This window comes from Lithobates pipiens, unplaced genomic scaffold (assembly GCF_037356315.1).
Source record: "Lithobates pipiens isolate NorthernLeopardFrog02 unplaced genomic scaffold, aLitPip1_a1.2 Scaffold_16, whole genome shotgun sequence".
In the NCBI taxonomy this organism is placed as follows: Eukaryota; Metazoa; Chordata; class Amphibia; order Anura; family Ranidae; genus Lithobates; species Lithobates pipiens.
Window position 1 is genome coordinate 77105038 of NW_027507748.1, and position 13067 is coordinate 77118104.

At 40.5% G+C, this 13067-nt stretch overlaps 1 protein-coding gene across 5 annotated transcripts in view; it reads right to left on the minus strand.

Annotated features, from left to right (window-relative positions):
- The window catches only part of NCAM2 (neural cell adhesion molecule 2), a 506619-nt gene that overhangs the window by 159398 nt on the left and 334154 nt on the right, over positions 1–13067 (minus strand). For all 5 annotated transcript variants that reach the window (XM_077480043.1, XM_077480044.1, XM_077480048.1 and 2 more), the window contains exon 8: positions 3995–4140. In XM_077480043.1, coding sequence (XP_077336169.1) covers positions 3995–4140 — 146 coding nt within the window. The remainder of the gene's footprint in view (positions 1–3994; positions 4141–13067) is intronic.

Sequence of the window (13067 nt, forward strand, 5' to 3'; positions counted from 1 at the left end):
TTGCCGGAAATATTTTCCGACAAAATGCTCCGATTGGACATACTCCGATCATGTGTAGAGAATTCCGATCGGACAAAGTGCCACGCATGCTCAGATCAAATTCCTACATGAAAGCTATTGGCTACTAGCCTGAACGTAGTCCCATCGGAATGAAATTACGTCATCACGTTCTGAAAGATCGGATTTTCCGACAACTTTGTCCGACCGTGTGTATGCAACAGTCTCGGACAAGATCCGTCGGACAAAATCCGACGGACAAAATCCAGATCCACTTGCTCAGCGGGGGTCGCTCCGTCAATCCCCGCTGAGCAGGAAGATGACAGGTCTGTCTCTGCACACTGTGCAGGGAAGGACCTGTCAGAGCGCCGCTCTCCCCTATGGGAGATCGGGTGACGACGGACGGCAGTGTCCATCCTCACCTGATCAGATGACGGATGGAAAAATAGGTTTTTCCTCCGTCACACTTTTTCGGATCAGAGCGGGTCAGATGTCAGCAGACATGTCACCGCTGACATCCGACGCTCCAAAGACCTCTATGGAGCATCCGTTTAGGTCTGCCTGAAAAACTGACAGGCAGACCTGAACGGATTGGCCATGTGAAAGAGGCCTTACATTTTCTAGTGCCCCTCAAGTCGTGCAAACAAAAATTAAATTAATGTCAACAGGATTGTGGCATTTCTTAAAAAACATTCTAAAATGTTATAAGCAGAGGAAATTTTGAGTATTTTACAATGATAATGGGCAGCCCAGTGGTGTAGTGGTTAGCACTCTCACCTAGGAGTAAGAAGGGTCACTGGTTCGAATCCCAACCATGACACTACCTGCCTGGAGTTTGCATGTTCTCCCTGTGCCTGCATGGATTTCCTCTGGGTACTCTGGTTTCTTCCCACACTCCAAAGACATGCAGGTAGGTTAATTGGCTTTTGTTCAAAATTGGCCCTAGTATATGAATGGGGACCTTGGATTGTGGGCTCCTTGAGGGTAGGGACTAATGTGAGTGTGCAATCTACAGGGATAGGGACAATTGTAGACACTTATTCAGGTTGAACTGGATGGACTGGTGTCTTTATTCAACCTTACTAACTATGTAACTATGTAACTATAAAGGGCTCCACTGGAATAACATTTTTACATTTGCATTGTCCTAAAGTAGAACTGTCACTAGGCTATTGGCATTTAAATATTTACATATTATTAACAATCTGTCAACCACTTTAAGACCGTGCCTATATTTCAGACTTTTTGTTTACAAGTTAAAATAATTTTTTTTTGCTAGAAAATTACTTAGAACCCGCAAACATTATATATATATTTTTCTAACACCCTAGAGAATAAAATGGCAGTTGTTGCAATACTTTTGTCACACCGTATTTGCGTAGCAGTCTTACAAGCACCCTTTTTTTGAAAAAAATACACTTTTTTTATTTAAAGAAATAAAACAGTAAAGTTTGTGATCAAAATAGTATAATGACCACTAATCTATCAACCACTATGACTGAGCTATACGCAAGAAGCCTTTATTAATCCATCAACCAAAAAGTCGAGGAGTGGGACCTGAGGTGAAGGCAGGATTCCAGAATAGTGGAGCAAGGGAACTATGAGGGGACTTCAAATTATAGATCCAGGAAAAAAAAGGTCCCCTATCCCAAGGGAGAGTGACAAAGAGGGGCATAATATGGTAGGCCTGTCTTTAAATGGCAGCCAAAGCATATGGGTGATTGGTCTAGAAGGATAGGAAGAAGATTCTGCCTTCATCCATTAAAGATAGGGCTGTTTAGTATGAAACCTAATTAATTGTGCCAGTTGTGCAGCATTGTAGTATTTTACCAAACTCCTAAACCTCACCTCATTTTGGGGGTATATATAGTGCATCTATTCACCCTAGGCCTCTTATCTTCCCATATATACAACATTTTTTTAAAAGCCTTAAGATCAGGTAATCGTTTCGCTACTGGAATAGTGTGAAATAAATATAGGATTCTCAGAAGGACATTCATTTTTTAGGGAGTACAGTCTGCCAAACCACAATGGAGGATTCATTTCCACTTCTCCAGGTAAGTAGAGAGATTTCTATACAATGGGGAATATTTCTTTTTGTATAGACTCTACAAGGAAGGTGTCATAGAGATGCCCAAATAACAGAGGACCTCAGGTTGCCATTTAAATATAAAAGTCTGCACAGACTGCACTCTCATCTACAGAGATATTTAACACCTGTGATTTTGCATGATTTATTCTAAGGCCTGAGATAAATGAGAAGGGTTGTAGAATGGCATAGAACATGGGTGCTCAACCTGTGACCCTCCAGCTGTTGTAGAACTACAAGTCCCATGCAGCATTACAAGGCTGACATATACAAGCATAACTCCCAAAGGCAGAGGCATGATGAGACTTGGAGTTTCACAACAGCTGGAGAGCCACAGGTTGAGCACTCATGTAATAGAGTTTAGGAATAAAAGTAATGGGGGAGGACAGCAACAGCAAAATATCTTCCGTGAGGAGGGCACATTTATGCTCGGTCTCTACCCAATATATGCCTTGGATATAAGCACAATTCCAAATTCTAATAGTCAAGGGGTCAAATGCCAAGACAAATAATATTGGGGATAGATTGGAGAACTATACCCTTTTAATGATGCAGGGTTGCTATAGGTGCAGGGTTGCTATAGAACCACAGACCAAAGCCATACTGTTCTATAACATAGAAGAGATAATCCCATGATAGAGAATTAAAAGTCTTGTGTACATCTAATGATAAGAGCATGCCTCGCCTGACCCCCCTCATGTCGCAATTTGAATGAATAGCAGAGATAATATCTATAACTAGTCTCATCTGGTCTGGTGCTTGTCTATTCAGTACAAAGCCCACTTGGTCAGAGAGGTTTCTGTCACAAGAAACACATTTCAGGAAGGGGAGTGTTTCTTCAAACCCAGTCCAAGCAGCAAAAACGTCTGACAGATGGTAGGTGGCGTTAACTGACAATCATGAAGTGGACACTGTTAGCGCACACTGATGGTCACAAACTATGTAAGAGTAGCATCCGCTTGGTATACACCCATTGGAGAACACCTTTAATGCATTTTACCCAGTTTGGTGCTAAATTTTAGAGGCCTCTAGGATTAAGAACCAAACTGAGTGAAATGCCATGGGGAGATTGATCAGGAATCAGTGCCTGCTGTCCTTACACCCTAAACAAGGGTTATGTGAGTGCAAAGTATCAAGGAGGTAATCCACTACCTGATTTTCTTCTAATTTTTCATTAAAAGACAGCTATCTCAGAATTGGTTGAGCCTGCAGCAGGACAATTCAGTGGTGACTCTGCAACATTTACTTTCTGAAGGTCCCATAGCTTCTTATAATTTGACTACTACAATGAAAACTGCAATCAGAACTTGGAGAGCTGTTTTGCACAATCTGAAATTCCTACATATCTTTTCAAGACTAAATTTTCCTGCTGAGCATCAAAAATTATGAAAAACGTAATATGGGCAGGCCAACTGTCAATCTTTCTGCTGCTCCAACAAATAGAGGGATTAGAACTCTTGATTGATTTTAATCCTATCCCGGGACTCTTTAGCCTCACTTCCTGCTGACAATGGTTTCACCAAATAGGAGGTAAGAGAAATCTGCAATAGTAGCACTTTTTTTTTTAAAGATCTTCTACCCTTTCCTTACTGTACTAAAGAAAAGTATTTTTTCTGTCTGTGGTGTTTTATGAGAGTAACTTCCTCTTCCTTTTGGTAAAAAGTTGTCAGCAAGACAGATAGCAAGGATACAACTTTTAGCAGAGCCTGGGATAGCACTAAAAACCTGAAAGGGACTCTAAACTTTCCCCACTCTCCAAAATAAAGAAAAAAGTTTTGGCTGGACATGTACTTTAAAGTATATTTGCTGCATATTAAGAATAAATATTTGAATGCCCATTGCCTGTTCTTTATAGTAACCCATTTTATTTTCTGTATACATAATTGAAAAAAAAAAACATAATCCCACCTTATCTCCATCATAGAAAGTCCTTCCATCACTTGCTCTCTTCCACGTTATCTCGGGGACAGGCTCTCCTTCTGCTTCACATGTCAAGGTCACATGACCATTTTCAACTGTCGTCTCATTCTGCAGTTGTATAATATGAGGCTGCACTGTTAACAAAATTAGTTAAATTACTGCTAAAATTATTTAGTAGCATAATACTGAAATAAGACAGAAGGACTGATAAATATATATATAGCAGTAGTTTGACGACATAATATACAGTCTTATACAATGGTTGTACTTTGCTGCTACAGTGCAAGCCTATAAGTTCCCCTATCTATATGTCGTGCTGACATTTCTATCAGGCAATATTATTCTATGAACAGTGTTATCATTTGGTATCTGGCACCATCTAGTGGCCAATACTGGAGATAGACTCTGAGTATTTTCCTTTCCAGAGTATTAACAATATAAAAAAGAAGTGACTGTTGTTTACATTTTTGCTTTGACCTACCTACCCAGAATGCCAGGTGACATACCCATGATCACCCTGTGCTGAACTGCATGCTGAGTAGGCTATAAAAGGATCCATGGGATCATTTTCTTACTCTTTCTGGATGCATGGTCTGGCAGTGAGGACCTGTGAGGAGGTCTCCCGAGAGTGCAGCCTACAGCCACTGCGGAGCAGAACAATTAAAGACTTTGCCTGTCGTCTGATCCCTGGACAGACTGAGTGACCTGATCGGGAGGGATCCAGAGACACATGTCGGAACCATCAGAGGGACCCGGTTCATCTTGCAGAGTGGAGCGGCGTGGCAGAGCCGGACAGCTAGAAGCAAGACTGAGTGTACCGGAGCAGAGCTGTTCCATTCTTCAGACCCAGTTTGGTGAGAGGGCTACTGCCCACGGTTTCCTAAATGCACTTTCATACACCTAGGACTTTAACACACTATTTCTGCAACCTGTAGTCCCACGGAAGAGAACCTAATAGACAGACTGAGTTTAAGCAGGCTTCAAGCCTATTCTTTGCTGTCCTTTGACACTGTGTTATCCAAAGCAATTACACCAGAAGAAATTACAGGTGTACCACACCACAGGATTTGTTCTAACACTTCACATTAACCCTTGTTTGATTCACTGTTGGAGTACAATTGTTTACAACACAACTAGCTAGCAGAAGAAAGAAGACTAAAAGACTGCATCTTTCATCACAAGGCCTTGCATCCTATTAAAGTAACGGGAGCTCCCTAGTGATTGTGCTGCACTATATTTATCACTTCGCTTTTTTTTTATTAACCAGAGTGTGCTGGAAGTGGGAAGGTGCCCAGAGTAAGGTGTAGTCACTCTGAGCACTAGTCCCAATTGGAGACACATTCTCAGGGCTCATTCAAGGCAACCTTATATGTACAAACTGTTGTGAGTATTCACTGTACTGTTACACTACGTTGGTGGAGCAGTGCAGTTATTATAAACCCTGTTATACTTGTTCCAGTGAAACCTTTAATTCTATGCTATATATTCTTCAGTAAACGTAATCTGCTATTTACTTATAAAACAGTGAGTTTGTGTTATTCAATAATGGAACCCGAAGTATCAGAGGTAAGGGTAGCTCCAGGTGTTTGGGATGGCCAGTGGGAAAATTAACAACTTTGCAGCTCCCAAGGGAGTAGTGCGCGACATATATGTGAATTATCTTGAATGTTGTACTGTAATACTGTGAGTTACTTTTGTGAAATACAGAGCATCCTCTAATGTATATACTAGAAACTTTTATATTCAATACAATATCAAAAATATTGTAGAGCATATAAAATGTGTAAGGTGTGGGGAAAAAAATAACATTAAGCAAAATCTGACTATGTCCATAGTAGGCAATAAGCAAATTAACAGGCAAGCTGCATGGAAGAATGTCTCTGATCTTCACACCAATTTGTCAGCAGAGCCCAAAGAAAGTACATTTAGAAATGCTTCTTGGGATAATTTAGCTACACAAATACTCCTGCCTCCAAAAATTCAAAGCTGGGTGCCTGATGGTTAGTTGCTGCAACTCAATGTTGTCACATGGAAGTGTAGGAAGGTGCCTAGTCCCGTGCAAGTACTGACTTGTCAATGCTCTGGTACTCTGGCAGTTTACTAGAGGTAGAGAAAATGCAAGGAATAATTTAAAGCATCAGTGGATTCCCTCATTGAATCCACTGAATACTAAGAGAATCATGAATATCAATTTGAACAAGTGAACATAACATGCTTCTCAACACTAATCAAGCAATGTAATATTTAAAGACCATGTGATTTAAAAATGCTTGAATTTAAAGTGGTAGATCAGTATGGAAAATTCCAGCATTATTACATAGATTTAGTTAGCAGGTAATATACACTGCATATGTTGCACTTTACCTGACAGATGAGCATGGGATCTGTTACATATTGTTTTTTTCTATAGGCTAAATCACAGGGAAGCTAAATCCCCAGACTTATCATGGAGATGTATTCCTTTCCTAAAATAAATACTGTAGACTGCATAGGTGAACACAGCTGTCTTTCAGCCCCCTGCAAAAGTATGTACCTATGTTAACTATGGGAACTCTTGTTTAACCTCCAGATGTAAACCTTAAAACTGAAATTCTTTTTGCATCCCTTTTGGTCTGTTGAATAAATCAACATATATTTTGGTTATCTTGGTTATCTTTCAGTATCTTGAGTTATTTCTCAATAAATGCAAAAAAGCCAACTGATCTTGCCAGAAATCTTTTGAAATTTCTGCACTTGGTGCTACTGATTTTTATCAGCTAGTATTGTTCTCAATATGGATAAAATAATACACCTCCCTTGATGATCAGGAGATGGGTAGGCTTTCTGTAATTCTAACATACTTCCAGTTCAAGGGTGACAACAGTGGCCCACTACAGATACAGTACAGTGAGTTAGCATTGTCACTAGGGCAGGGAGTGTGTTACTGGTAGGATCATAAGATGACTACAAAGGCAAAAAGCTGAAAAAAGAAAACTAACACAGCCACCACATCTAAGGACTGCTAAGTTGCAATATATAAACAAAGTAAAATAAAGTTGTTCTAGTTTTTGCTATTTTAGAGGGAAAAATTGAAAATGCTAATTGTTCTTTAGCAGTACCCTGAAAAGTGTACCCTTTGTCTAAATCTCTCCAGAAAAATAGCAATGGACTTCCTGGTACATTAATGTAAAAAGCTGAGCACCTGGAGCACTGCAAGTCTAGGGGCCAAGTAGAGTACTCTGATGAGGAGTAATCAGATAAGTGGATCAGACCCAGTGCAGCCAGCACAGCATGGAAACAGATGCGACAGTCAAAGTAAAAACACAAAAAGCATCGCTCTGAAAAAAATGATCAAATAAATGTCTCACACTGACCCTGCTTAGTTGGGGGGGGGGGGGTCGCACTCCCAGAGGTGAGCCTATACCCTCTGAGGGGGAGCACGAGTGAGGTGATTTGTTGGTGGTCTGGAAGCTTTATATATAGGATTTCACAATTACATTTAGTTGTTCATCAACATCCATTTGTGGAATTTTCACTGTTTTAATATGAACTTTTTTGCACTTTATTGTATGGACATTTAATTATGCACGTTATATGTTGTTTGATTCAGTGATTTTTGATATTTGTTTATATTTCATGATTTATTGCTGCACTCTTATATCTTGTAACAGAGGCACAGAGGTGCCTAAGCACATTCATATACCAGAAAATTAAAAACACAAAATGTAGCGCTCTAAAAGAATGATCAAATAAATTCCAACGTAGTACTGTATGCATAAACAATGCTATTTATACCATGAAGTAAAAAATGGTTGAACAGTCAAAGTTTAAAATAAATAGTAGTGAACGTTACCAGTGACCCCAGAGTGGATAAAGGGGAAACGATCATGCCTGGAGATGGTTTGAACATCAAACACCATCCAAGGAAATGGAGGGGAGAAAATTCAGTTCCCAGAGGGGGAGCGTACTGACTGCTGGCAAAGCCTGCCAGCTCCAGGTGGATGCCACGGCTGCATGGTGCTCAGCAGGATGGATAGAAAGGCAACCTGTGTGATGTAAACAGTCCCAGAGGGAACAACCAAGCTGAGCAGGGTCGATATTCTCAGCGCGTCTATGCACCTTCTATGACGTCCCTGCTGTGCCGGAGATAAAGGACTTTGACAAAGCACATGCATGTGAAACATGTAAGTCGTGGCAACAGAACAGTGGACACTTACACAACTGACTTCAGGACATCTTTACCCTTTATCTCCAGCACAGCAGTGACATCACAGAAAGGCACATAGGCGCACTGAGAATATAGACCCTGCTTGGCTTGGTTGTTCCCTCTGGGGCTGTTGGGATGTGTGACCCCCCAACTAAGCAGGGTCAGAAAATGCCTGTGAACCAGCCCAGGACTCAGTGAGATATCCAACACAGTTGGCTCCTAAACTTTTCCCAAAGATCTCCTCCTCATATATATAGAGTATATGCAGCTAAAAAGACTCCATTATACATTGCTGCTGAAGTTTAGGAGCCAGCTGGGTTGGATCTCTCACTCAGTCCTAGGGTGGTGCACTCCCAGAGGTGAGCCTATACCCACTGGGGGGGAGCACGAGTGAGGTGATTCGTTGGTGATTTGGAAGCTTTATATATAGTATTTCACAATTACATTTAGTTGTTCATCAATTGACATCCATTTGTGGAATTTGCACTGTTTTAATATGGCTTTGCTTGCACTTTATTGTATGGACATTTAATTATGCACTTTATATGTTGTTTGATTCAATGATTTTTGATATTGGTTTATATTTCATGATTAAGCTTTGCACTCTTATATATTGATTTTTGTGCACATGCATATGGGGATGTGATCAGTGCTAGCAGCTGTTTTTTTAATACCTTTCACACACAGTGTGTTTCTAGTACATATTTAGTTACTTTTGTTTTTTGGGTAGTACGCAAGACTCTCTCACATATATATTCACCCTGTGCTTACACCCTCCTATGTGTATATCTGCAGTGTAAGATGCTGCCTCTAACTGCTAATGCAAAGTGATTTTGAATGAGATTTTGTGATTTCAACACCATGACACTCACTGTAATCCCTGCTGGAGGCTCCTAAATGAGGAAGCAAAAGTTGTGTCTTGACCACACACAGACAGTGCAGAACAAGGCATGGTAAGTCAGTAATGAGGAAAAATGTGGGCAGACCATGGGCATTACTGGCCACTAATCCTTTGTCCTCTGCCTACATTTTTTGGGCACAGCTTTCAAAGTTCAGTTTCTCTTTAACTAATTTGTATTTTGTAGTTTAATTCTAAATTTTATATTTTTACTGTCAAGGTCAGTCTGCTAGATTTTCATACATCAACATGACCTTTTTCATGAGGTGCATAATTACTTATTCCAAAAATCCAGCTTTTGGCCCTGACTGCTTCACAACCATCTTCATCCTACATCAACAAGATTCAGCTTGTGCTTGCCGTAACCCTCTGATCATTCTTGTGTACTGACTACAAGATGCAATCTAGCAGACTCTCATTCCCAGTTGAACGCTTACAGGCTGCTGTTTCTAGAAAAGCAGCATTGCTTCATTCTTTGTATTGCTTCCTTTCAGCAGAATTATTACAGCACACACCATATAGCAGAGATATAGCACCACAATTCTTCAGCTAAGATTATAAGCTTGTGACTCCTCAGTGATCTCTTGAATTATCTAAAATGACACTTGATATACTAAATGTGCTGGCAGCATTAATGTATTTCTCAAATTAGTTCTTGAGAAACATAATCAGTGTCAAATATTTTTTCTTGCTTAATTTTAGTCTTTACACATAATATTAGGATGTAGTTCACTGTATGGCTGCTTATGCTTACTGTTATGTGTAAAGTAGGCGATCAACTTAGTTTAAATAACCTAATCAATGTATGTTTAATCATTTTCTAGAAAATGGTTATAATAAACTCATAGCTACAGCTGCAGTGGTGAGAAGGGCTTCCCTCCCTTCGCCGACCCATGGTAGTTCCCAGGCTCTTCTGTTCCTTCAGGGAGCTCAGAAACACAGTAAATGGCTGGGATATCTAGATATAGAGGAGATAAAAGAACGCTCATTCCCTGATCTCCTCTGTGACTAATGAAACCAGAAGTGACAATGATTTAATTACTTCAGGTTTTAGAGTTGTCATTCCCTGACTGCTACAGCCAGGGAAACAGCTAATCAAGCATGATATGTGCTTGTTTGTCTGTTCTGGAAAGCAGAGGAGACACTGGGGATCTAATAGACCCTCTGAGATCTCCATAAACAGTACTTGTCATCTGCCCAAAGCTATCACATAAGGGCTGTTTAGTAATTTTCTAACAAAAATAATGATTTTTAACATTTATAGGAAAAAAAAAAAAAAAGTGCCCGGGACAGAAAATAACTAATAAATAATAATACTAATAATAATAAAAAACAATATCCTATCACTTTGCCCATGCTAGGGAAACTGACAAAGTCTTAAGTAGCCTACACCCCATGCAGCCACCTTTCTTTCCCAGTGCTGCTCTTCTCCCAGTGAAGTCACTCCAAAATGCCAGGTGCTTTCAGGTATTGGGGAACATGTGACCTTCTTCTATGATTCAGTGTGTAGGCCCGAGTGTCCAAATGCCAGGCCCAAACACAGTCACATGACAGGGGAGAGTAACATAATTAACCAGTTAAAGACTGCCCACCGCATATATACTGTGGCAGGGTGGCTCTATTACCTGTACATTGTTCCATGCAATAGATAGTGCATGCACGCACCTACTGTACCAAGGAGGAGCCCATGCACGTGTCCGGTGGACTCGATGTCTGCCGGGCACCTGTGATCGCTTCACAGAGAGGCAGAAAGGGGATCTGCCTATGTAAGCAAAGCAGATCCCCGTTCTGACAGGTGAGAATATTGAGATTGTCTGTTCCTAGTAATAAGGAACAGCGATCTCTATGTTCTTTCAGTCAGTACTCCCCCCACACAGTTAGAAACACACTGAGGGAACACATTTAACCCTTTAATCACCCCTATAGTGAACCCCTTCCCTGCCAGTGTCATTTTACAGTGATCAGTGCATATTTTTTAGCACTGATCCCTCTATTGGTGTCACTGGTCCTCCAAAAAGTGTCACTTAGGAACAGATGTGTCAGCCACAATGTCGCAGTCCCATATAAAACTCGCTGATCACCCCCATTACCAATAAAAACAAAAAAAATGTAAAGTCCATAAATATTTTCCATAGTCTGTAGACACTAGAACTTTTGCACAAACCAATCAATATATGCTTATTGAGATTTTTTTTTACCAAACATATGTAGCAGAATACATATTGGCTTAAATTGATGAAGACTTTTTTTGGGATATGTATTATAGCAGAAAGTAAAAAAAAAAATATATATTTTTTTTTTCAAAATTGTTGGTTTTCTTTTGTTTATAGCGCAAAAAATAAAAACCACAGAGGTGATCAAATAGCACCAAAAGGAAGCTCTACTTGTGGGAAAAAAAAGAACATAAATTTTATTTGGGTACACCATTGCATGCCTGCGTAATTGTCAGTTAAAGTAACGCAGTGCCGTATTGCAAAAAATGGCCTGCTCGTTAAGGGGGTAAATCCTTCTGGGGCTGAGGTGGTTACAGTAAAACTATAGGCAATTTTTTTTTTTTCATTTTGGATAGAATAACGGAGGGTTATAACTAGGGATGAGCCGAACACTCCCCGGTTCAGTTCGCATCAGACATACCGAACAGGCAAAAAAATCAGAAGAACACATGAACACCTTTAAAGTCTCTGGGACACGAACATGAAAAATAGAAAGTGCTAATTTTAAAGGCTTATATGCAAGTTATTGTCATAAAAAGTGTTTGGGAACCCGGGTCCTGCTCCAGGGGACATGTATCAATGCAATTTTTTTTTTTAAACTGATATTTTTTCGGGAGCAGTGACTTTTTTTTAGTGTTTAATGTGAAACAATAAAAATTAAATATTCCTTTAAATGTCATGCCTGGAAGGTGTCTACAGTATACCTATAAAGTGGCACATTTTTCCCATGTTTAGAACGGTACCACAGCAAAATGACATTTCTAAAGGAAAAATTGTCACTTAAAACTGATCGCAGTTGTAATGAATTGTTGGGTCTTGGAAACATAGATAAAATTAATTGAAAAAAAGGGCATAGGTTCCCCCCAATCCATTACCAGGCCCTTTGGGTCTGGTATAAATATTAAGGGGAACCCTGAACCAAAAAAATTGCATGGGGTCCCACTAAAACCGCTTCAGGCCTGGTATGGATTTTAAGGGGAACCCTGTGCCAAATAAAAAAAAAATGGTGTAGGAGTCCCCCAAAATCCATATCAGACCCTTATCCGAGCAGGCCTCAAAAAAAGAGGGGGTTGAGAGAGTGCCCACCTCCTCCTGAACAATACCAGGCCACATGCCCTCAACATGGGGAGGGTTCTTTGGAGTAGCCCCCCAAAGCACCTTGTCACCATGTTGATGGTAACAAGGGCCTCATTCCCACAGCCCTTGCCCAGTGGTGGTGGGGGTATGTGGGCGGGGGGTTTATCGGAATCTAGAAGCCCCCTTTAACAAAGGACCCCAGATCCTAAACGGGTGACTCCGCCCCCTCTGATGCCACAGGGGCTTCCCCATGTCGTCAGAGGGGGCGGGGTCACGGGTGGCCCGACCCTCAGCTACAGGCATACCCCACTTTTAAGTACACAATGTGGTTTATTTACTAAAGCTGGAAAGTGCAAAATCAGGCTCACTTCTGCATAGAAACCAATGTTCTTCCAGGTTTTATTGCCACAGCTGAATTGAACAAACTGGGGTTAGAAGCTCATTGGTTTATATGCAGAAGTGAGCCTGATTTTGCACTTTTCAGCTTTAGTAAATAAACCCCATTGTGTACTTAAAAGTGGGGTATGCCTGTATATAAGAACTGTCACCCAAAAGAAGCTTAAGTTGGTGGGAACCTCACATGAAGATGGAATGATTGCAGCTTTTTTTTTTCCTGGACCATCAGGCAGCTTGGATTTACATCACTGGAAACTTGACCCAAGCTGTCTCTTGTCTTTTTTACCATTT